This window comes from Phoxinus phoxinus, assembly GCF_949152265.1.
Source record: "Phoxinus phoxinus genome assembly, chromosome: 5".
NCBI classification, from domain to species: Eukaryota; Metazoa; Chordata; class Actinopteri; order Cypriniformes; family Leuciscidae; genus Phoxinus; species Phoxinus phoxinus.
The window spans coordinates 24,298,562-24,318,104 of NC_136880.1; the positions used below are offsets into that span (position 1 = coordinate 24,298,562).

General features: G+C 37.1%; 1 protein-coding gene across 2 annotated transcripts; it reads right to left on the minus strand.

The window, feature by feature from the left end:
* Positions 1-890: 890 nt before the first annotated feature.
* On the minus strand, positions 891-17,536 carry xirp1 (xin actin binding repeat containing 1). 2 transcript variants are annotated; one of them, XM_079614408.1, is made up of 8 exons: positions 17,400-17,536; positions 16,484-16,599; positions 16,344-16,398; positions 15,936-16,265; positions 14,238-14,319; positions 8,938-9,098; positions 8,610-8,666; positions 891-7,880 (listed from the first exon to the last, which is right to left on the minus strand). In XM_079614408.1, exons 2-8 carry the CDS (start codon positions 16,597-16,599, stop codon positions 906-908), a joined length of 7,776 nt encoding a protein of 2,591 aa, XP_079470534.1. In that variant the 5' UTR covers positions 17,400-17,536; the 3' UTR covers positions 891-905. The 2 variants fall into 2 exon arrangements, with proteins under 2 accessions (XP_079470534.1, XP_079470533.1); XM_079614407.1 differs by lacking the exons at positions 14,238-14,319; positions 15,936-16,265; positions 16,344-16,398; positions 16,484-16,599; positions 17,400-17,536 and adding an exon at positions 12,594-12,819.
* Between the last annotated feature and the right edge of the window lie 2,007 nt (positions 17,537-19,543).

Sequence of the window (19,543 nt, forward strand, 5' to 3'; positions counted from 1 at the left end):
GGTTCCTCTGTTTTAGCAAGCCAGCGGTCTTTGTGTTGTCTGTGGCCAAAACCCTCATCATAGTTGCCCTTTTTCTTAAACAACTGTTGGTAATGGTATGTGCAGTAGAACTCTCCATAAAGTGCAGAGTAATTGTGAATGCTGTAATAAATAATAGTACACCCATGAAGATTCATTGTTAAAGTATATGCTGTGAAATAAAATATTCCCTGGGAATCAAGTCTTAACATTTTTGATTTGTGATTGGATAAAATCAATTAAATATCCAATATAAACTATATCAAATAGATTATTTTTGATTAGATATTTTATAGCACATGTATTTCTCATTATGAATCACAGGTTCCTGTATTACACTAATGATTATTTTGTTACCATGTCTTGGAAACTGATTTCTAAATGTCTCTCACCTTAGCTTTTTATTACAGTGTTTGCAGCAGAAACAGTTATTATGTAGAATTAGTTTATCTGCCACCATTTTCTCCATTGGGTAAACTGGCATCAGGCATGCAGAGCACATCTCTTTAGCAGGTGACAGGAACTATGACAACAATAGACATACATGCAATATGAGTTATGTATGAAATACACAGCATGAAGATCTTTCTATGAAATAAAGTCAGAATTTTTATATAATGCCATTTTAACGATAGTAACAAATACTGCTTTGTACGTATTTTATTTTATATAATATACAGTTTTTGAAACAAACATAAATATTTAACATTAACACTTAATTGCAACAGTACAAAAACTTTCTCTTAAACAAAGCACCACAATAAAACTGTTTATTTTACACACATAAAAAGGATCAATAAAGGATCTAATATATATGCATTTTAAATAGAAATATGGAAATAAAAATGACATCACAAATATTGTTACAAAAACAATGGGCAGCTTGGTTAATGTTTTTCTGTGTTGGGATGGCCGAAAGTTACAAACACTTTTCTGTCTTTGCTTTTACACAGAGAATTTGAGGAGAAGGTCTGGCCAGACCTTTGCAAAACAGGTGAAGTCATTCCTTCATACCTCCCTGGATTGTTAACTACATCATATGAGGCAGATAGTTCTGTCTCTGACTGCCTGGTTACAAATGTAGATCTTTTGGAGGAAAAGTAAGTATTCCCAAAGCAGTCTATCTCTTCATATTTCTCACTGACAGTTTTAGTGCCAATGATTCCACTTGCAACCTCAGGAACTCGCTGTACTTCAAGAACACTGACTTTCCTTCTAGGACTTGGAGGGCTACAAACGTGGCTGACTGAGATTTTCTCAGGGGAGGACTGTGTGATGGAGCTAACTGCATTAGGTTGGTCATTTGCTTTTGGTTTGTCTGAGAGAGGCTGTGGTGATGTGGGTGAATCCACAGGTTTTCTTGCAGCAGAATGAATGGAAATAAATGAAGGAGATGAGGGGATGTTTGAGCATGTTTTCCCCATTTGAACTTGATGTTGTGGTGCTTCTTTGGGCAGACCCCTGTTATCACTGCTCTGTGCCTGTTTAGGTTGCACAGGTTTTGCTTTGCTGGACACAATGCTAATTTTCCTAATGTTTTTAGTACTTGGAGAGACATTATCAACATTTAAGGATTCACTAAACAGACCTGACAACCCTGCAATGTCTGCCTCTGACTTTAAATTTGAGACAGAGTACAGAGCTTTTTTTATTGCCTCCTCAATGTCCAAGAGTTTAGCTAATGTCTGTTCTTTTAAATTGATGATGTCCATGCTTGCTTTCTCTAGGTCCTCAAATGCGGCCTCAACGGAGGATATGCTCTCTACATCATCTCTTAAGCCTTTCGTCTCTGTGCTAGCTCTTGGAAAATGTCTGCATTTCATATTTTTTATTGGGTTAGTAATCCAAGCAGGCACATTCTCAAACAAAGTCTTCAGAGATTTAACATCCACCTCACAGGTCTCCCCCTCTATTTCTTGAACTTTTGACAAAATGATCTTAAGCTCTTCTCGTCTCATAAGGTTTTCAAATATCTCCATGGCTGCTTTTACGTTGCCCCTCATGATCTCGTCTTTGTGGACAGAGAGCCTCTGGTGGCGCTCATCTTCTGTCTCTCTCCTTGCTTTCTTTTCTCTCAAAACAACTTTGTTCTCAGAATCATTGTGCTCTTTAATGGTTTGATCGTACTTTGAAGGAACTTCATGTTTTTCATGTTTTTCAGGTGTTGAAGGGGTGTCTTTGCAGGCGAAGTGTAACTCAACTTTATTTGTGTTCTCTTTGGAAGTTTTAGCCTGTTCCTGTATGGTTTTGTTTTGCACAACTTTAATTTTCTTTGAGAAAGTTGGGGCTGTGTCCATAGTTGTTTTCTTTTCCCCAAAATTCTGAAGTGCAATCTTAAACCCATTGTTTAGTTCATTATAGTCCTTTGAATAACTCTGCATACACATCCTGATCTCTTCTGCAGCATTTATCCTCTGAATCACATTTTTATCCATCCCTATTCTATTAGAAGCAAAGGAACCTTCATCATGAGTTTCGCTGACTGATGGAGTGTCCATATGTTGCATGTGAGAATTTTGAACCCATTGCTCAGTGTACTGCATCTTCTGAAAACCCACAGGGTCTGTGAAGTTTGTCCTTTGAACTGGTTCATGAATGTTGCATTGCCTGTCATCAACTTTGTTTGAAGTTTCTGTGGTTTCTTTTTTATGCGAAAATGTTTTCTTGCTAGCAATCACTTTGGGTGGGATTTTTGGAGTCTGCTTATTAATTAGACAATCAGGTGAGCTTGGACATATGTGTGTTTTTTCAATGTGTTCGGAGCTGGTGGTGATGTGCAATGGCTTTGGTGGAATAACCGGCTTCTGATTTTTAACCTGATGGGCAGTTTTTGGAGGGATGGGTGGTGGATTATCATCTTTTTCTGCAAAAGTGCAAGAGAGCTTTGAATTGTCCATGCTGGAGGTAACAGATTCTGAATTCAGTGCCGAGATGATCAGATGCTCACTTCCGGTCACTGAAACCGAAGAAGACAATTGAGTGTCAGATGAAGGCAAATTATTAAAACTCTGCTTGCATTTAGTCCCTGAGTCATTTGTCATCTTGCTTTGTGTCTGTCCAGATTGTCTATATAACATTGCTGCCTTGTAATCTCCTTTAGAAACATTTATGCTAGATCTCTCGAGAGACTGGAGTGTCTCTTGCATATTACCTCCAACAACTTGCTCTCTGTCTACATTTCTCTGCTCTACTGCAGCACTTCTTAAAGACTGTATAGCAGCCTTCACATCACCTTTAACAATATCTGGCTCTAACTCTGAAACCTGAAGAGTGTTATCTAGCACTGCTGAGCCATTTTTTATACTAATATCTATTATATTTTTTCTCCCTCCCACTTCATTCTGACAACACACTATTTCGGTGGATCCCTGATCATTTTCTATGTCACTAACCTTTCGAAATGTTGTTGTAATCCGCTGGTTACTCAAGGAGGATGTTGTAGACTGCTCCACTGTTGTGTTGCTTTGAGACTGAGATGATTCATTTAGATTACACAGCTTTCCAGGAGTGACATGTTCTCGTTCTACTCTCATGCTTTGGTTCTTTGCTCTCTCCAGGGACATTTTGGCAGCCTTAATATCCCCTGAAATGATTTCCTCCTTAATTAATTTTCTTTCATTTTCTTCTAAGCACATTTCTTCTACCTCTATATTCAGATCATAAATGGTGCCTGGTTTGATGACCTCACGCTCCATGTGCAAGCTTTGTTGTTTTGCCCGCTCCAAGGATTCAAGCGTTGCCTTAATGTCCCCAGAAACAATTTCCTCTTTCTGGATCATGACTGGCTGCTTGACTGCCTCATCAAGTTGCTGCATGGCCGACAAAATATCCCCTCTGATGATCTCCTCCCTTGACACGCAGTTTCCACCATCCAGGTCTGTGCAGACCTCTGAGAAAACCTTTTTTACATTCTTAACATCTCCTGGTACAACATCCAAGATTGTTCTTTCAGCTTGGTCTCTTTGTTGATTTAGGTGTCGCTTTGCTTCCTTTACATCACCTTGAACTATTTCAATTTGGTCTATACAGGAGGCTGCTGGTTCCTCCTCAGAAAGATCTCGCTGTAGACTCTTAAGGTCGCCCTTTTCAATGCAGCTTTTATACAGACCAACATTCCCCCTTTCATTTTGTTCCAGTCTGCAAGATGGTTTGGGCTGCTGGCTGTGGACTGTGGCAAGGAGGTTGCCAATAGTGGACTTGACATCTCCTCGTGTGATGTTGTGTGACTCATTCAGGCTGCTTTGACAGTGGAGGGAATACACGGTCATCTCTGGCTGACCACCTTCCGATTCTTGCATCACCAAGCCTGTCTTGATTGATTTTTGTTGAACCAGCAAGCTCTCAATAATTTTAACTGCTTCTTGGGTCTTGCACTCTGCCTCAGGTTTAGTTGCACATCCAGGCTGTTGAAATGGGATTTCAAGCACTGTGCTGTGCATCTTGCCTTGTTCATCCTCTTTAAGTAGAACAACTTTAGGTTTCAGGTTCGGTTTGAACAGTAACTGCAGCATTATGTTTCTGATGTTTCCCTCAACAACTTCCTCCTTTTGAACTTCGGTCTCCTCATTGTTTACAATTTGATATTTTGCCATGTTTACGTACTTATAATCATTTGCCTGGATGATGATTCCACTTGAATGAATGAATGAATAATGGCAAAGGCGATAGAGTGTGTCTGTCACACTCTCTACGGTGATTTTGTCCAGTGGTGTGGTCTCGAATAACCATGTTGTGCTTTTGACATCTGCCTTGGGGATTTCTTCCTTTGATGAAACAAACTCTTCCTTTGATGAATCAGTTGATTCATCCATCTTTATTTTATCCAAGGGCTGTGATTCAAATAACCAAGTGCAGCGTTTCACATCTCCCTTTGCATTGTCCTCTCGATGCACAGTTGTCAAGGCATTCTGCTCATCTGGCTCACCTTTAAGAGTATCAAAAGGTTGGTTCTCAAACAGCCAGGTTGAGGTACGTACATCACCTTGTTGAACGTCTGTAACGCTCACCATTCGCACATACTTTTTTTGGGCAGCTTGCTCAGTCTCAAAAAGTTGCTTGCTTTGTTGCACACTGTTCCCATTGCTTATATCTTCAACAACCCTCACTGAGGGCCCTTCTCGTCCTTCAAAGGAGTCAAGAGGCTGAGTCTCAAACTTCCAGCGTGCTGATTTCACATCTCCCTTGCACACATCCTCCTGTGTAACTGCGCGGATGACGTAGATTTCTTTGTCTGCTTGAATGGTATCCAGTGGCTTGGTTTCAAACATCCACCTCGCGCCCCTGACATCTCCTCTCATCACTTCCTCTTTCTGTACAGTGGTAACTTCATGAAACTGTCCGTCCTTGTCTCTTATAGCATATAACGGCTGTGATTCAAAAAGCATTGTGCTGGATTTGACATTACCGCTACTGTTCATGGGCTTCTCAACACTCATTGACTGGTGTTCGAGTAGTTCGTCTTTATCCTGGATTTTGTCTAGAGAGAAAGTTTCGAAAATAAACTTCTTGCTTCCAACATCCCCACCCTCACCATCACTAACACTTTGAGTTATTCTGTCCTCTTTCTCATTAATGTTGCTTATAGGCTGATTCTCAAACAGCCAAGTGAATTTGTGGACCGATCCTGACTGAATTTCGTTTTTCTTCTCCTCAGACACTTTGATGCATTCACTTCCTATTTCATGAAGTGACTTGGATTCAAAGATTTCCTTGACACGTGAGACATCTCCAGACTGGACATCCACCTGACTGACATATCTTACATTTTGGCCAGAATCTGTTTGCTTTGTTATTCTGTCCAAAGTCTCTGTTTCAAACAGGTGTTTCACTGTCTTCACATTCACATCACTTTTTATGTCTTCCTGCACAGTACTGCACAATTTCAAACTGAAGTCCTCCTTGTCTTTAATGTTATCCAATGGCTGTGTTTCAAAAAGCCAAGTGTGTGACTTCACATCAGCTTTTGGTACTGGTTCTACATCCTGGTTCTTTTCTGATTTCTCATACAAAATGTCCATTGGTTTTGTCTCAAACAGCCATTTGCACGTCTTCACATTACCCTTTTGAAGTTCTTCTGTTGGTACTGTTGAGTTTGCTTCTTTTTCACTCTTTAAATTTATGCAATCCAAAGGTTGTGTTTCAAACATCCATTTAGCTGTCCTCACGTCACTTGTCATGTCCTCTTGCCTGGTAATGCCCTTGATGAGCTCTACTTGTCCACTACATTCTTCAAATTGGTCTAAGGGTCTTGTCTCAAACATCCATTTGTAATTCTGTACATTTCCTTTGATGCATTCTTCTCTACTGACAGTCGTTACCTCATGGAAATTTCCAGCACAGTCTTTAATTGCATACAATGGTGTGGTTTCAAACAGTGAACGGTTGCCTTTGACATCCCCGGCTGCAATGTCGTGGATTTGACTCTGTGCTTTCACAGAGATATGACTAAGAGGTAATGTTTCAAAAAGGTCCTTGAAAGTCTTCACATCTCCTTTCTCATCATTTTGAACTTTGTTTCCACTATCACCTGTTGTTTTACCAACATTGAATTTTTCAAACTGCAGCTTTTTGTCTTTAACTTCTCCTTTTTCATCACTTGACACCATAACTTTCTGGAGATGTCCTACCTCATAGCTGTCTTTCAGCGTGTCCATGGGCTGAGTTTCAAAAAGCCATAGGGTGGATCCTACATTTCCTCCAACAATTGCCGCCTCCTCTAAAACTTCACCCACAGACTCTCCTTTAAGAGATGACAGAGGCTGCTTTAGTTTATGAACATCTGCTTCCCCAGAGATGTCCTCCACTGTTCCTTTGAACTTTTGTTCTTCCACAAAACCTTCATGAATTGCATCAAGTGGTTGCGTCTCGAACATCCATTTCTTCTGATCAACACCACCTTTCTGGGCTTCCTCAAGTGAGATCCCCCGAATAATCTGCACACCAGCTCCTTTATTAATGTGGTCTAAGGGTTGAGTTTCAAAAAGCCAACGTGCTGTTTTAAAGTCACTGCTTTGGATTTCTTCTCTACAGATTGATTTGATTTCATGGATTTTGCCACTGCTATCCCTAAGCGCACAACAGGGATCTGCTTGAAAGAGTTTGACGGTTTTTTTCACATCTCCTTTATTCTCATGGAGTTCTGATTTGAGCATTAGGAAGTGTTGGTCTTCAACAGAGCAACAGCGGCCTAAAGCGTCCAATGGTTTGGATTCAAACAGGAGACGTGCACCTCTCACGTCTCCCTTCTGAACGGGTTCCTTCAGTACGACCTCCACTATTTCCTCATCCTCCATCTTTGACTTACTGATTGAGTCTAGAGGCTGTGTCTCAAACAACCAGGTGGCTGTGCGAACATCTCCTTTGACTACACCTGGTCTCTCATCAGCTGTTGTGTATTGACCATCAAACACTGAATCCTCAAACAGTGAGGATTTGCTCCTCACATCCCCACCTTGAGGATTTTCTTCATCAAGTAATTTTTTTGTTTCATGTGGGTCTCCAATATTGTCAAGAGTCCAGTTCTCAAATATCCAGCGCATGGACTGGACTTCCCCCTGATAAGCCGCATCTACTGATTGTGGATTCATTGCATTTATTATTTCATCATCTACAACATCATCAAGATTCATCTTCAATTCAGGATGAATGTGTTTAAAAATACGCTTCAGTTCGTTTTTTTGCCGTTGCTGGTAGTACTCTGTGAAGGTTTCTTTTGGAGGTGGTACGGGGAGTAAGTTTTGGCTTAGATCCTTTTGAAGTGACTCCAGAACCTGAGGTCTTGGTAGAGGAGGTGGAGGGGGAGGGAAATCATCATCTCCACTGGCTGCACCGCTCACTTTTATCTGTTTGGCTACTTCTGCCATCTTGGATGCAAAGAAGAAGTATGAAGGCTCAAGTTACTCTCCACAATGCAATGAAACAAATTGTCATAATAGTAAACTTTTAATTAAAAACATAGTTAAAAAAAAGTTAGTATTTTTAAGCTTAAAAGCCATACTTTACCTTTTTCTGTGTTTAGTAGGGAATAGTTCACTGCACACCTATTCATGTGAGGTTTGACTTCATTCATGGTTTTCAGCCTTGTTAGTACAAAATTAATGCTCCATAACAAATGAAGTTTCATTCAAAGGAAAAACTTGAGAGGATAGTAACAAGAATATTTCTGGAGTTTTATTCATTGTAACCAAAATCCAGCTATAATGTCAACTACATGCAGAAATATCACACAATTTATTGGGATTTTTATGTTGATCTAAATACGAGGAATTTTCAAAAACACTACAAATTGTCAATATGGTTATGGGATTTTACCACCTATGTTAAGAATATATGGTTACTGGATTTTACCTCCTATGTCTACTTACTTTTACTGTATCACAAACCCTGTCATTAACAAGATATTTACCATATTACTTACCATGTTTGTGAATCTGATTTAATTATGGATATTTTAATAATGTTAATGTATTACCCTGTTTGTTTGGAAACAATTTGTTGTATATTTGTTTCTAAATTAGTCACACAGAACCTATTAGCATTAGTCATTAGTCACACAGCAGACTTAGAAAGTCAGCAAAAACTGTTGTTAATACCTTGCTTTGTTTCTTCTTCTTTCCGCCTGAGATCAGGTGTTCTTGGACCACACTGCCCTGAGAAAGAAGCATAATTAATTATTCCTACTAATTTTTCATAGAAAACTCAAGATTTTATTTGCATGAAGCTGTTTTTCACAACACATTACTTATTCAGTGACTGAGGACAACACTGGCCACCAGAAGACTTACTGTACTGTACTGTGAAATGAGTGTGGACCAGACTTCACAGCATTGTGTGCATGCGAGTGATTCAGTCAGTCTGAGAACTTGACCTTACAGATGCCTGTGTGCTGTGAGTGATATGACAGATGCAATGAGCACTCACTTGCTGTTCGATGGATCCTGAGGAGTCTGCAGCTGCTACCTTCGAGAGGTAAAGGGCAGATCTGTCTTTCACGCTCTGGATAGGAGAGGAGGTGTACTTCTGTTTGTGCTCTTGATAGGAGGCAGATTGTCTCTGGTCTTTTTTTAAATGTCTCCTCTCATCTAATTCACACAAGACACAAATATAGTTACACAAAACTACAATCAGAAAGTATTTATAAACTAAAAATAGCAGTGACTCACTTATCTCACGTGTCCGAGTTGTTTAAAATAAATGTATTTAATTAATTGTTAGTTTATTGATTATGGTGTATGTTTTTGATTTATGGTTTATCTTTTGCTTTTGACATTTTTGACTTTTGATAGTAATGACTTTTGTTTTGGTATTCCCTGGTGAATGGACATTTTGGAAACATTTGCTTTATTTGTTCATTATTTATTTATTAGCATGCATTATATATTAACTGCGTTTTGTAGATTATTTTTAATTCGGAATGTGTGTTCAACATTTTAATTACAGCTGTTTGTGGAGTCTGTAATGCGACAGAAACTATCAGAAACAAAAATATCTGTGGCATGTTACTAAAGCATTTTTTTTGTAATAATTTTGTGATCATAAGCATAACATGTTGAATAATAATCCAGAAGTATAGGCTAGAAATAAGACAAGACTGACCTGACCCAGTTTCTTAGCCATCTAATGGCTCTGATAGTGGTGTGTATAAATGGACTGGAGCTGGTGTTGGTATGCTTTTATCTGTGGGTTATTATTATACCTCAAGGACCCATGGAAACTATTCAGCTCCACACATAGTAGGCTATATGTTTGTGTAAGACTGTCTAATTGCAAGACAAATTACGTCATTTAATGCATTTTTAAACATGACACTTGTTAGGCTACAATAGTTGTCTGTTCTCAGATGTACTATTACAATTTGATTGTATTTCTTAGCATGACATCTAACTAAACAAAAACAGTGGCCTGCATGCCATTGTAAAATGTCAAAAAGGAACAACCACAGTGTCAGCTGAATTGTGACCCTTTTTAAGGTTTCTCATTCTCAGGGGACAAAACACTGTGACAACGCTTCCCTGATTCATGTTTCTTAGCCTTTTTACATTGGGAATTGTATTTTGCTAGCATGGTTTTAAAATGGCCACCAAATAATAGTACTGTATATCAAGAAAGCAAATGATCAGATTCAGAATATGAAAGAAACTGGTTATTTAGCTAATACCTAACGTTTGTTAGTTCATTCTTAGCAAACAAAAAAAACCTGTTTGCTTGATGTGAACTGAGAGAAGTCTTATTGTTTCTGAATGCTGAATCACAGTGTATCACTTATTATTCATGACGATATGTGATGTAATTACGGTTTGGAGGAGCAAAAGAAGACGTGGCACATTAGATTATTGTAAAGGTGCAGTAGGCATGATCAAAACAAAAGCCTTCCCTCTGAGGTCAGGAGCACAAGAGGCAGCAGCACAGGTCTGTCAGCTGTAACTAATGATTATATTCGAGCATACCTCTGCTTTTCACTCTGTAAGCTCTCATGGGACAAAAGGACAGGGCCCATCACTGGCGCCACTCACGAGTCTGGGCTTAAAACGTTTGCATAGTTGGATGAGCACAGAGAATAACAGGGCCATACAATACTGAGGTCCAGCTAGACGTTACCGTTTAGAAGAGTGAGTCTAAATATTGTGCTCTCCGATTTAGAAAGAACAGAACTGGAGCATCTTGTCAAATTACTAAGATAACAAATGTTTCATTTTATAAAGCAGCAGCAACTACATTTATACTGAGGATTTAAATGAGAATACCGAGTAAACTGCACTGCACTTGATCTTTGTGACACTGTCATGTGATAAAAGTGCCTGCTTGCATTTCCTTTAAGCCTAATCTGACATAAAAGGTGTAGTTAAGGAATTGTATTGTATAGATATGGACATGATCAAAGGCCTCTGTGGAGTTGTAAACAGTGCCCATCTCTGCCCGCTTCCTTGTATAATGATTTAATTTGGGTCAAATGATATACACATGTATTTACATCTGTGATACAACTCATTTGATATCTTAGATATATGTATTTCAAAGAACTTTCATTCAGCTGACATCATATCAGCTGAATGAAAGTTTCACAGAGACCAGCCCCCATTCATGGAGGGCACAGCTATTAGTGTCCTAGAATGTGAGTGCTTTTGTGCTGCTGACAGCTGTCCAAATTATTGTGATATGCGCTTGGTATTTATTCTCGTCAGCTGCCTTCCTTAGTTTCCTGTGAGCGCTCAAAGGTCTTGTTAAAAGCACAACAACTTAAAACCATAGCTTAAAATAGTGCAGGTTCAACCAAGGCATGTTTAGCTGGCACTTCTGTCTGTCATTAGCCACTACAATTCAAGGTGATTTCAGGTGTTGTATACACTTACATTCAAATGTTTAGGGTTGGTAAGATAAAAATAATAATAATAATACTTTTATTCAGCAAGGATGAATTATATTGATCAAAAGTGACAGTAAAGACTTTTATATTGTTAGCAGCTAGTGATGTCCGGCCTGGGGAAAATATTCACCCTTGATTTAAATATGATTAAAATTTGTTAACGATTTTGTAATCATATTGTGTAGTTCTGTTTAGTGTCAATTTCTTTATTTGTGATAATAACGCAATGAATGAACACAATGAATAACGCCAAATTGTGCGGACACTCTGGCATTTTTGGCCAGGGTTTCATACAAAGAAATTATGAACGCATGCAAAAACATGAGAGAACCAACAAAATATTAATAACTGATTATTTTGTATATATGAAGCTATTTGTTTATGCATTTTTTTTTTATAGTAAAATAACCCCACCCTTTGTTTTTCCTTCATATATAAAATATTTACCTCATATTATGATTGTTTAATTGAACTTGTAGTGTCATAAAAAAAGAATATCCCCTCCGGACATCCCTTTTTGTCACTACTGTATAAATATTATTTTTTGATGAATATATTCATCAAATAATTCTGAAAATATTCTGATTATAATAATACATGTTTCATGAGCATCAAATCAGCATATATAAAAATGATTTCTGAAGGATCATGTGACACTGAAGACTGAAGTAATAATTCTGAAAATCAGCTTTGTATCACAGGAATAAATTACATTTTAAAATAAATTAAAACAAAAAAGTTATTTTAAATTGTAATAATATTTCACAATATTACTGTTTTACTGTATTTTTGATCAAATAAATGCAGCCTTGCTGAATACAAGACCTCACACTTTTAAACAGTGTGTGTGTGTGTGTTAGTTCAACAGGCTTGTTAGAACTCAGGTTAAATTGAACAGTACAAATGATGTAACTGTTCTCATTTTCTTTACTCTGGGTTCATTATTATACATTTGAGGTAATTATCATTACATCTGAAGACATGTCGCTCAACATAATTGGATCATTTTTGAAATTCGCAGGCATTACTTTGAGTCATAGACATGACAATCAATCACTATGTTCTGCTAAAATAAAGGACAAATTCACAAACCAAATGTATTTAAATGTATGCTATTTTATCCTTTAATATGCTATATCATGTTTAGCCTATAATGTTTTAATTTCTATAATTAATTTCCAGGCTTCCTGTCCACACGGATTACTGTACTCACAGAGTGAATTGCCGGTTCCAGATAGCAGGTCTTGCTGTCTTTAAAGCCTCAGTCTTGTGTATTTCCGCAGGTGCTGACCTGTGTTGGTCTGACTCTGATGCTGTCTGTAGCAGTAGTCCTGTCTCACTCTGTCCCTCTCTAAGGGGTGACAGCTGATTTTTATCACTGCTCACTGCAGAGCGCGATGAGGCCAGCCTGCTATTTTGGAAGCAGCATGGGCGGTATTCCACACGCCTGAGTCAATCAGTGGTTCTGGAAGTGACTGGGGTACAGGGAACCCCCTTGAGCACAATTCCCACATTAGCCTTCATTTGCTTCCGAATGCCAAAGGATGTTTGAGAAGTACTGATATAAATTTTACGTGAATACATTTCAGTGGCTTTTTGGCTGATTGTTCAGAAAGAGTCTCTATTTTTAACTGTTTATATTAAAATTCTAAAACGGAACACCGCTAATAAGAACGTTATGTCCAGTGACGTTTGATGAACTTGCTAATACATCTCAAAATAATTAAGGCACTAACTAATGCCTTACATGTACTTGTGAGTATTAATACTTATGAATGGTTGGAACAACCTGTGGTAAATTTGAGGCTATACTGACACTGTTCTGTTTAAGCTACACAATTAAGCTTTAATATGTTCTCTGTGTTGTACACTCCCGTGAATAAGCATTGTGGGTAAGACTATAAACAAACTCGGAGTGTATTTTGACACAAAAGATTTTGTAAAGCAGTTCTGAAAATTGTTTGGACGCTTAACCCATACTTGACTGTAGTGTCTGTATGAAGTTAGTTCATCACAATATGTTCTACTAACATTTGACAAAGTCCATATACTTATTTTTGTGAAAAGCAGTTGCTTGAGCAACTTTTTCTTTAAAATAAATGTGCATTAATAAATAAATAAAGATATGATTTAATTACATTTATATATTTATATTTGAGTAATAAATATTATATTCATATTTTTTATTTATTAATTAGATTTTTGCTATCTAATACAATGACATTCTTACATTGTTAAAAGTGGCTTAATTATCTCAAAAACCTTTGAGGCCACTGTATAACCTAAAACACCATTGGTGGGCACAGCACAGACACTGAAGGGTCTCTCAAAACCTTTTCAAACAACTATAACCCAAACACACCAAAGTGTCACTCGTGCCCAACGGTGATGAATGTAAGGTCAGTGGATTGGGTCAGTGTCATAACTGCAATGTTAAGCAGTATGTTTTGTCTCTTGAATGCACTGAACACATGCTTACGCATTCAATCCTGCTCTCAACCCTCATTGAAAACTTGTGAAATAGGACTCACTATTTGCAGGCAGGATTTTGTGCATGTCAAGTCGAAACTATTCAGTTAGGATTATCTGAGGAATATTTTTAACACTCAGACACAGCCGGCAGATTCCTTCTCTACAGGAACTTCAGATGGCCCCACATGCTTGTGTAGGAACAGTTTAGATGCCAAGGTTTTGTCTCACATAGGGTACAAAGTTCAAAAGACCTTTGACCTCATAGTTACTGACTAACATAGCTGACTAACAGTTAAGACGAACGAAATAACTGGTGATTGTGCTCGCTCATTTACACTAGTTGTACAAATAATTATGTTTTGTTATAATGTGTTGATCAACTCACCATTCAGCCCAGTGGAGGATCGGGTGACATATCCAGGAACTCCACTGACTGTTCTCCTTCTCATTGTCTCAAAGGATTTTTCTTTCTATCAAGGGAAGCAAGGGCATATTTTAAACATGTTTTTTTAAAAGAGATTTTTAAGATATATAGCAAATTATTTATGATAATATTATTAATAATATTAAGGTATCATTATTTATTGTTTATCTTATTTAAAAATGTGTGAATTCCTATTGAATGGATTGAAAGTGGACAGTTTTTTTCTCATTTTAATTGAAAATTGAATCCTCATTTGTTTTATTTATATACCAATTTTTTCTTTCTAATTAAATCTTTTTGATATTTTAAATAAATAATATTAACATTGTATTAATAATATTAAGGTACTATTTACTTCAAGGTATTAATTATTATGTATTGTTTGTGTTTTAGTTTATTTAAAAATGTGTGAATTCTTATTGAATTGACTCTAAACCGTGTTATTTTAGTATCTATATATTATTAGAGTTTTATATTATATTAATATTTTGAATTATATAAAATGTTTTCGGTTTAGTTAAATTTTTTGCATTTTAGTTACAGTAGGCCTATGTGCTATTGTCATTTTTATTCTTTTTTTTTTTATATTACTATTTAAATATTACGTAATTATAAAATTACGGAGCACCTAAAGGGATGGTGGAAAAAAATATGATTGAAGGAACAAAATATGAAATGGTGGAAAAATACTGCATTCCCCCGAGAAACTTTGCGTTCCCTTGCAAATTTTGTATTCCGCCGAGAAACTGCGTGTTAGCTTGTTTTGCAAATGAACGCAAAGTTTCTTGAGGGAACGCAAAACATTTGCGAGAGAATGCAAAAGCATTGATTTTTCCTTCCATCTCATATTTTTTTCCCACCACCATGTCACTTTAGGGTCTCCGTAGCTCCGTACTATAAGGGGCTCCGTATACATTGTTTTTATTTCAGTTTTGGATTTGTTTCCATGGTTTAGTGCTTAAACTTAATTCAGTTAGTTTATAATTTTCTTACATTTTTTTCTCTAATATTTATATTTAATTTTATTTTTGATTTATTTCAATTAATAAAAATGTTTTAATCATTTCAGTTTTAGTTAACTATAGTAACCCTAAGAAGTCTAAAAAGTCCAAAATGCACCCCAGGTTCCCACGGTTACCATGTGTATATCTCAGTTATCAGCCTTTTTTCCCTTGGAGAAATGAGCCTGTAATCTCAACCACAAGTCGGACAAATTTGAGAGTCTATGGAAACCTGTGCATTCTTTTCAACAGAAACTCTGACCACCTGTTTCAAGAGGACTATGGGTTTTACTCTGCTTTATTTCTTTTCCTTTTTCTGTCATGTTTCTAAATTATCTAGAAATGTACCTTTTTTATATGTAGTTGTTCATCTCTCAGCGCTTTGGTTTGTTTGTCTGTTTGTCTGTTCATTGGCGTTCTTTTATGTGTCTGTATTATAAAAATAAATAAATAAAAAAAGTCTTGTATTATGTTATGTATACATAATGGACAATTTTCTTGCTCATCTCAGTCAAACTGGAGGGTTCATCAATATTTAAAGCAAGGCCGAACACATAATTTAGTGACTACATTGTGCAAAAAGCACATGCTCCTTTCCTGAGTCATGTCTGTCCATGTTGTACAAACACAAATAAAACATGACGTGACTGTTACACACCTGATGAGCCTTGTCTTTTTTGGCATTGGTGACAGTAGTAGCACCAGAATAACCTTTCTCCCTCCCCGGTGAGGTAATGTGACTCACTGGGCTGCTTTTGGCCTGTGGTGTGACGTTGAGACGAGGGCTGCTGGCGTAGTCCTGTCGCAGGGCGTTCTTTGACTCAAACAGGACCCTCAGAGAGTTAGTGCCCACCTGGTCCGGCTGGGGCAACATGTCCATTGAAATACTTCTGGACAAAGTGGAATTGACCCCACTGAGGGATTCATATCTCCTCCAGAGACTTTCAACTTTACTCTCTTCATGGTTTGATCTTCTCAGGCCAGATGACTGTGGGATACAGAGATCATGTAAGCCGGATTTCATTGAAAGTACTGCTTAATACACAATAAATCAAAGTGGTTATACCTTAGACCAGGCCTCTTGTCTGCCAACATCTGTGAGCTCCACACAGCTTTCATACCTAGAGAAAACAGTCAGGTTTCAGCCATAAACTCCACAGAAAAGAGTCGGTCCAGTAAAGGCAAATAGATGGAATATGGCATTACCTTTGAACAAGCTGAGACACAGGTGTCCTTCTGTCCCAAAACAGCGATGTAGACCAGGAACTATGACCTCCAGAAAGGCTCTTGAGGGACTGACTTCTTCTCAAAGTAAAGCTCATCTTAGTGGTGACACGAAGTAAATCAGTAAATAAATCAAAGACACAATATTTTTTCAATCATGTTTTTGTTTAAGTGCCTCATGATATGCATTTAAAAGCCACGGACAGTAGGTTAAAGGAATAAGGAAGGATTTTTAAAACGAAAGTCATTATTTGATTCAAACATTTGTGATAGATAAATATACATAATTATAATGTTCCCTTAAATATGTACAACACAAACAAATATAATAATAAACGAAGCAATTCCAAGAGGGTCCTCACACCATCGGTGCTAGGGCCCTAAAAATCTTTACACACACACACACACACACACACACACACACACACACACACACACACACACACTAAAATACTTGTTAATCCAGTCTAACACAGCACCAGTAAAACAGTGTGTAAATGACTCTGGTCACATGATCCACCTGCTTGTCAGCCGTTTTCTCATCTGACTCAGTTAATGTTTATCATTCATATGCTTTGTTAAATCACACATTGAAAGATTTGCTGTATTGTGCAATTTGCACATAATATGCAAAAAAGTGGAGAGCTTTCATATAATCGTGCACACATGAATACAATTAAAAGTGAATAGATGAAATGTCAGGGAATATCAATCAGAATCAGTAAATAAACACTACACAGTTACTTCAGTCCAAATGACTAAATGGTCATATAGCCTAAATTTGAGTAATTAGCCTAAGCATACATGTATGACGTTAAGTAGGCCTACCCCATAAGTTACCCATACAAAATTTTAAAGACAAATTATCATCTCAATCCATCTTTAGCTAGAGAGTTACCTTAAGCGATCAGTCTTGCGCTCCTCATTTCCTTCTGTTCTGCTGTGCAGTGTGAACTGGAGCATCACTCACAAGACTCTCCTGTCACACAGGCCAAAGTCCCTCATTTACAGCCTGAAAACTGTCTGATCACTCATTTCCCATCCCATCCTTCTAAGGGTTGAATAAAAGGGAAAATAAGGTCTTTAAACAATGCATTTAGAGTATTGATAAAATGATCTATGATTCAGTAGGCCTAGGGCATTTAAGAAAAAATAGTTATTGGCTATAACTAATGCTTCCTTCAGTTCGGTAGCATATTCATCTTCAACTTTGAGGTAATTTCCTCATCAACAAGAGGGTTTCAAGTTGTGTTTGTCTGCTAGATGTTAGTCTAGACAAAACGCTTGAGGAATGTAGAGGTTAGCATCTACTCACTGAGGTCACGTGTGATCATCTTGCTATTCATAGACGCTGCATGAACTAATGAATGAATGCCTAACATTGTTTAGCACTTTCTGTCATGCAGTGAAGAGTATAGGCATAACATTGGGAATTTGATATCCTAAATTCCAAAAACAGAACAGTACAGTATCTTCTATGCAAAAACAGCAATTTAAACTAATGCACGTTTTCATTAAATAACGGGGTTCTGTGGCATTGCTAATGAGAAATCTAACGCAACCTGTACTCATGTCATTAAAAAGACTATACATAAGAGTAAGACTAATACTTTCCCCCTTTATGTAGCCTATCTCCCCAAAGGTCTTTCTGCTTGCATTTCCTCATGACTTCTTTCTTGTTCAATGCCATATTATTGTGAACAACCGGGAACCCATAGGCCTATTCAATGTCGTTTCTTCACCACTAGATGGCAATCTCGTTATCACGAATTTTTATTTATTATGTTACTGTATCATTAGGTACATGGTGACGTATTACACATGTTAATGGATACACGTAGCTGCTTTTACATGTAAGTATTGTCGACAGTCTAAGTGTTAATCAGCCTACTCTTTCAAAATTGAGACATTATTTTTTTTAGCGCATATTCACGTGTAGGCTAATTTTGATCTTAATAATGAGACTCCTCTTCCCTTTTCTTTACAAGAACTCATATCCACATTTTGCGATCCATATTTTGCTTTGTCATTATTTTAATTTACATGTAGAATGAACATCCTCAGTCGTCATTCAGCCCTACTTGGTCACACATCCTTTCACTTACATGTTCGGTGACGTCAAAGCAACGTAAGAGGATGTGTTAATACGTCACATTTAATACAGTGAATGATGTGAGGGAAGATAACATTGCTAATAGCTATGTCTTTATGTACGGGGTCATCTGTCTTTTGGTGATTTTATGACTAACTAATAATCATTAAAACCAGGATAAACAGTTGTTTTATAAAGGACAAAATGAAGCTGGGCATTTTGCATTACAAAATTAATAGACATTGTTTGAAATGTATGTGTGTCTTGTAAACTATAAAGCTTTTTTATTTATTTATACATAGCTGCCAACTTTTGAGTTTAGCTTGGAGTGAGATTTTTTTTTTTTTTTTTGGGGGGGGGGGGGGTTGTCACAATAAGTTGTGATAGTCAAAACATTTGGTAACTTATTTTTATCAAGTTTACTGACAACATGTTACAATGTTTAGCTGCATGGTTACAATTGCTGGCAGGTTACTGTATTTATTATTGCTTGACATCTTGATTCAATATCGATTCATTTTGGTAATAATTAGTAGTTACAGTAGATACATGTTAACAAATAAATCACTAATGCTGAAAACATAGAGAGCCCTATTTTTTTATTAAAGGTTAAAAATAACAACTTAAAATATAATGCGTTCTTTATTATAATAACAACTTAATAATATTTTAATGATATAAGTAAAAATATATGTAGCCTAATATAGTCAGGGCAGGACTTAGGGTGGTGGGGGCCCCTGGGCTTGAGTCACTTTCGGGCCCTACCGTCTATAGGCTACATTACTTTAAATAGAACAAAATGATACACAAGCTATGTATTAGAGCAACACAATTCTGAATAAACTGAGAATAAAACTAGAGATCACGATTCTGAACAAACAACTAAAAAAATAACAATTTATCTTAATTGCTGAAGTCTACAAAAATGTTTAATTAATCTGAATTATTTA

What these genes read in the sequence shown, in the direction of transcription:
- xirp1 (XM_079614408.1), bottom strand. Translation starts at nt 16,599, where the DNA reads ATGAGCTTTACTTTGAGAAGAAGTCAGTCCCTCAAGAGCCTTTCTGGA. An exon ending in GTGTCTCAGCTTGTTCAAAG is followed by an intron (nt 16,399 to 16,483) that starts GTAATGCCATAT and finishes TGTTTTCTCTAG; the next exon opens with GTATGAAAGCTGTGTGGAGC. An exon ending in AAAAAGACAAGGCTCATCAG is followed by an intron (nt 14,320 to 15,935) that starts GTGTGTAACAGT and finishes CCTTGATAGAAA; the next exon opens with GAAAAATCCTTTGAGACAAT.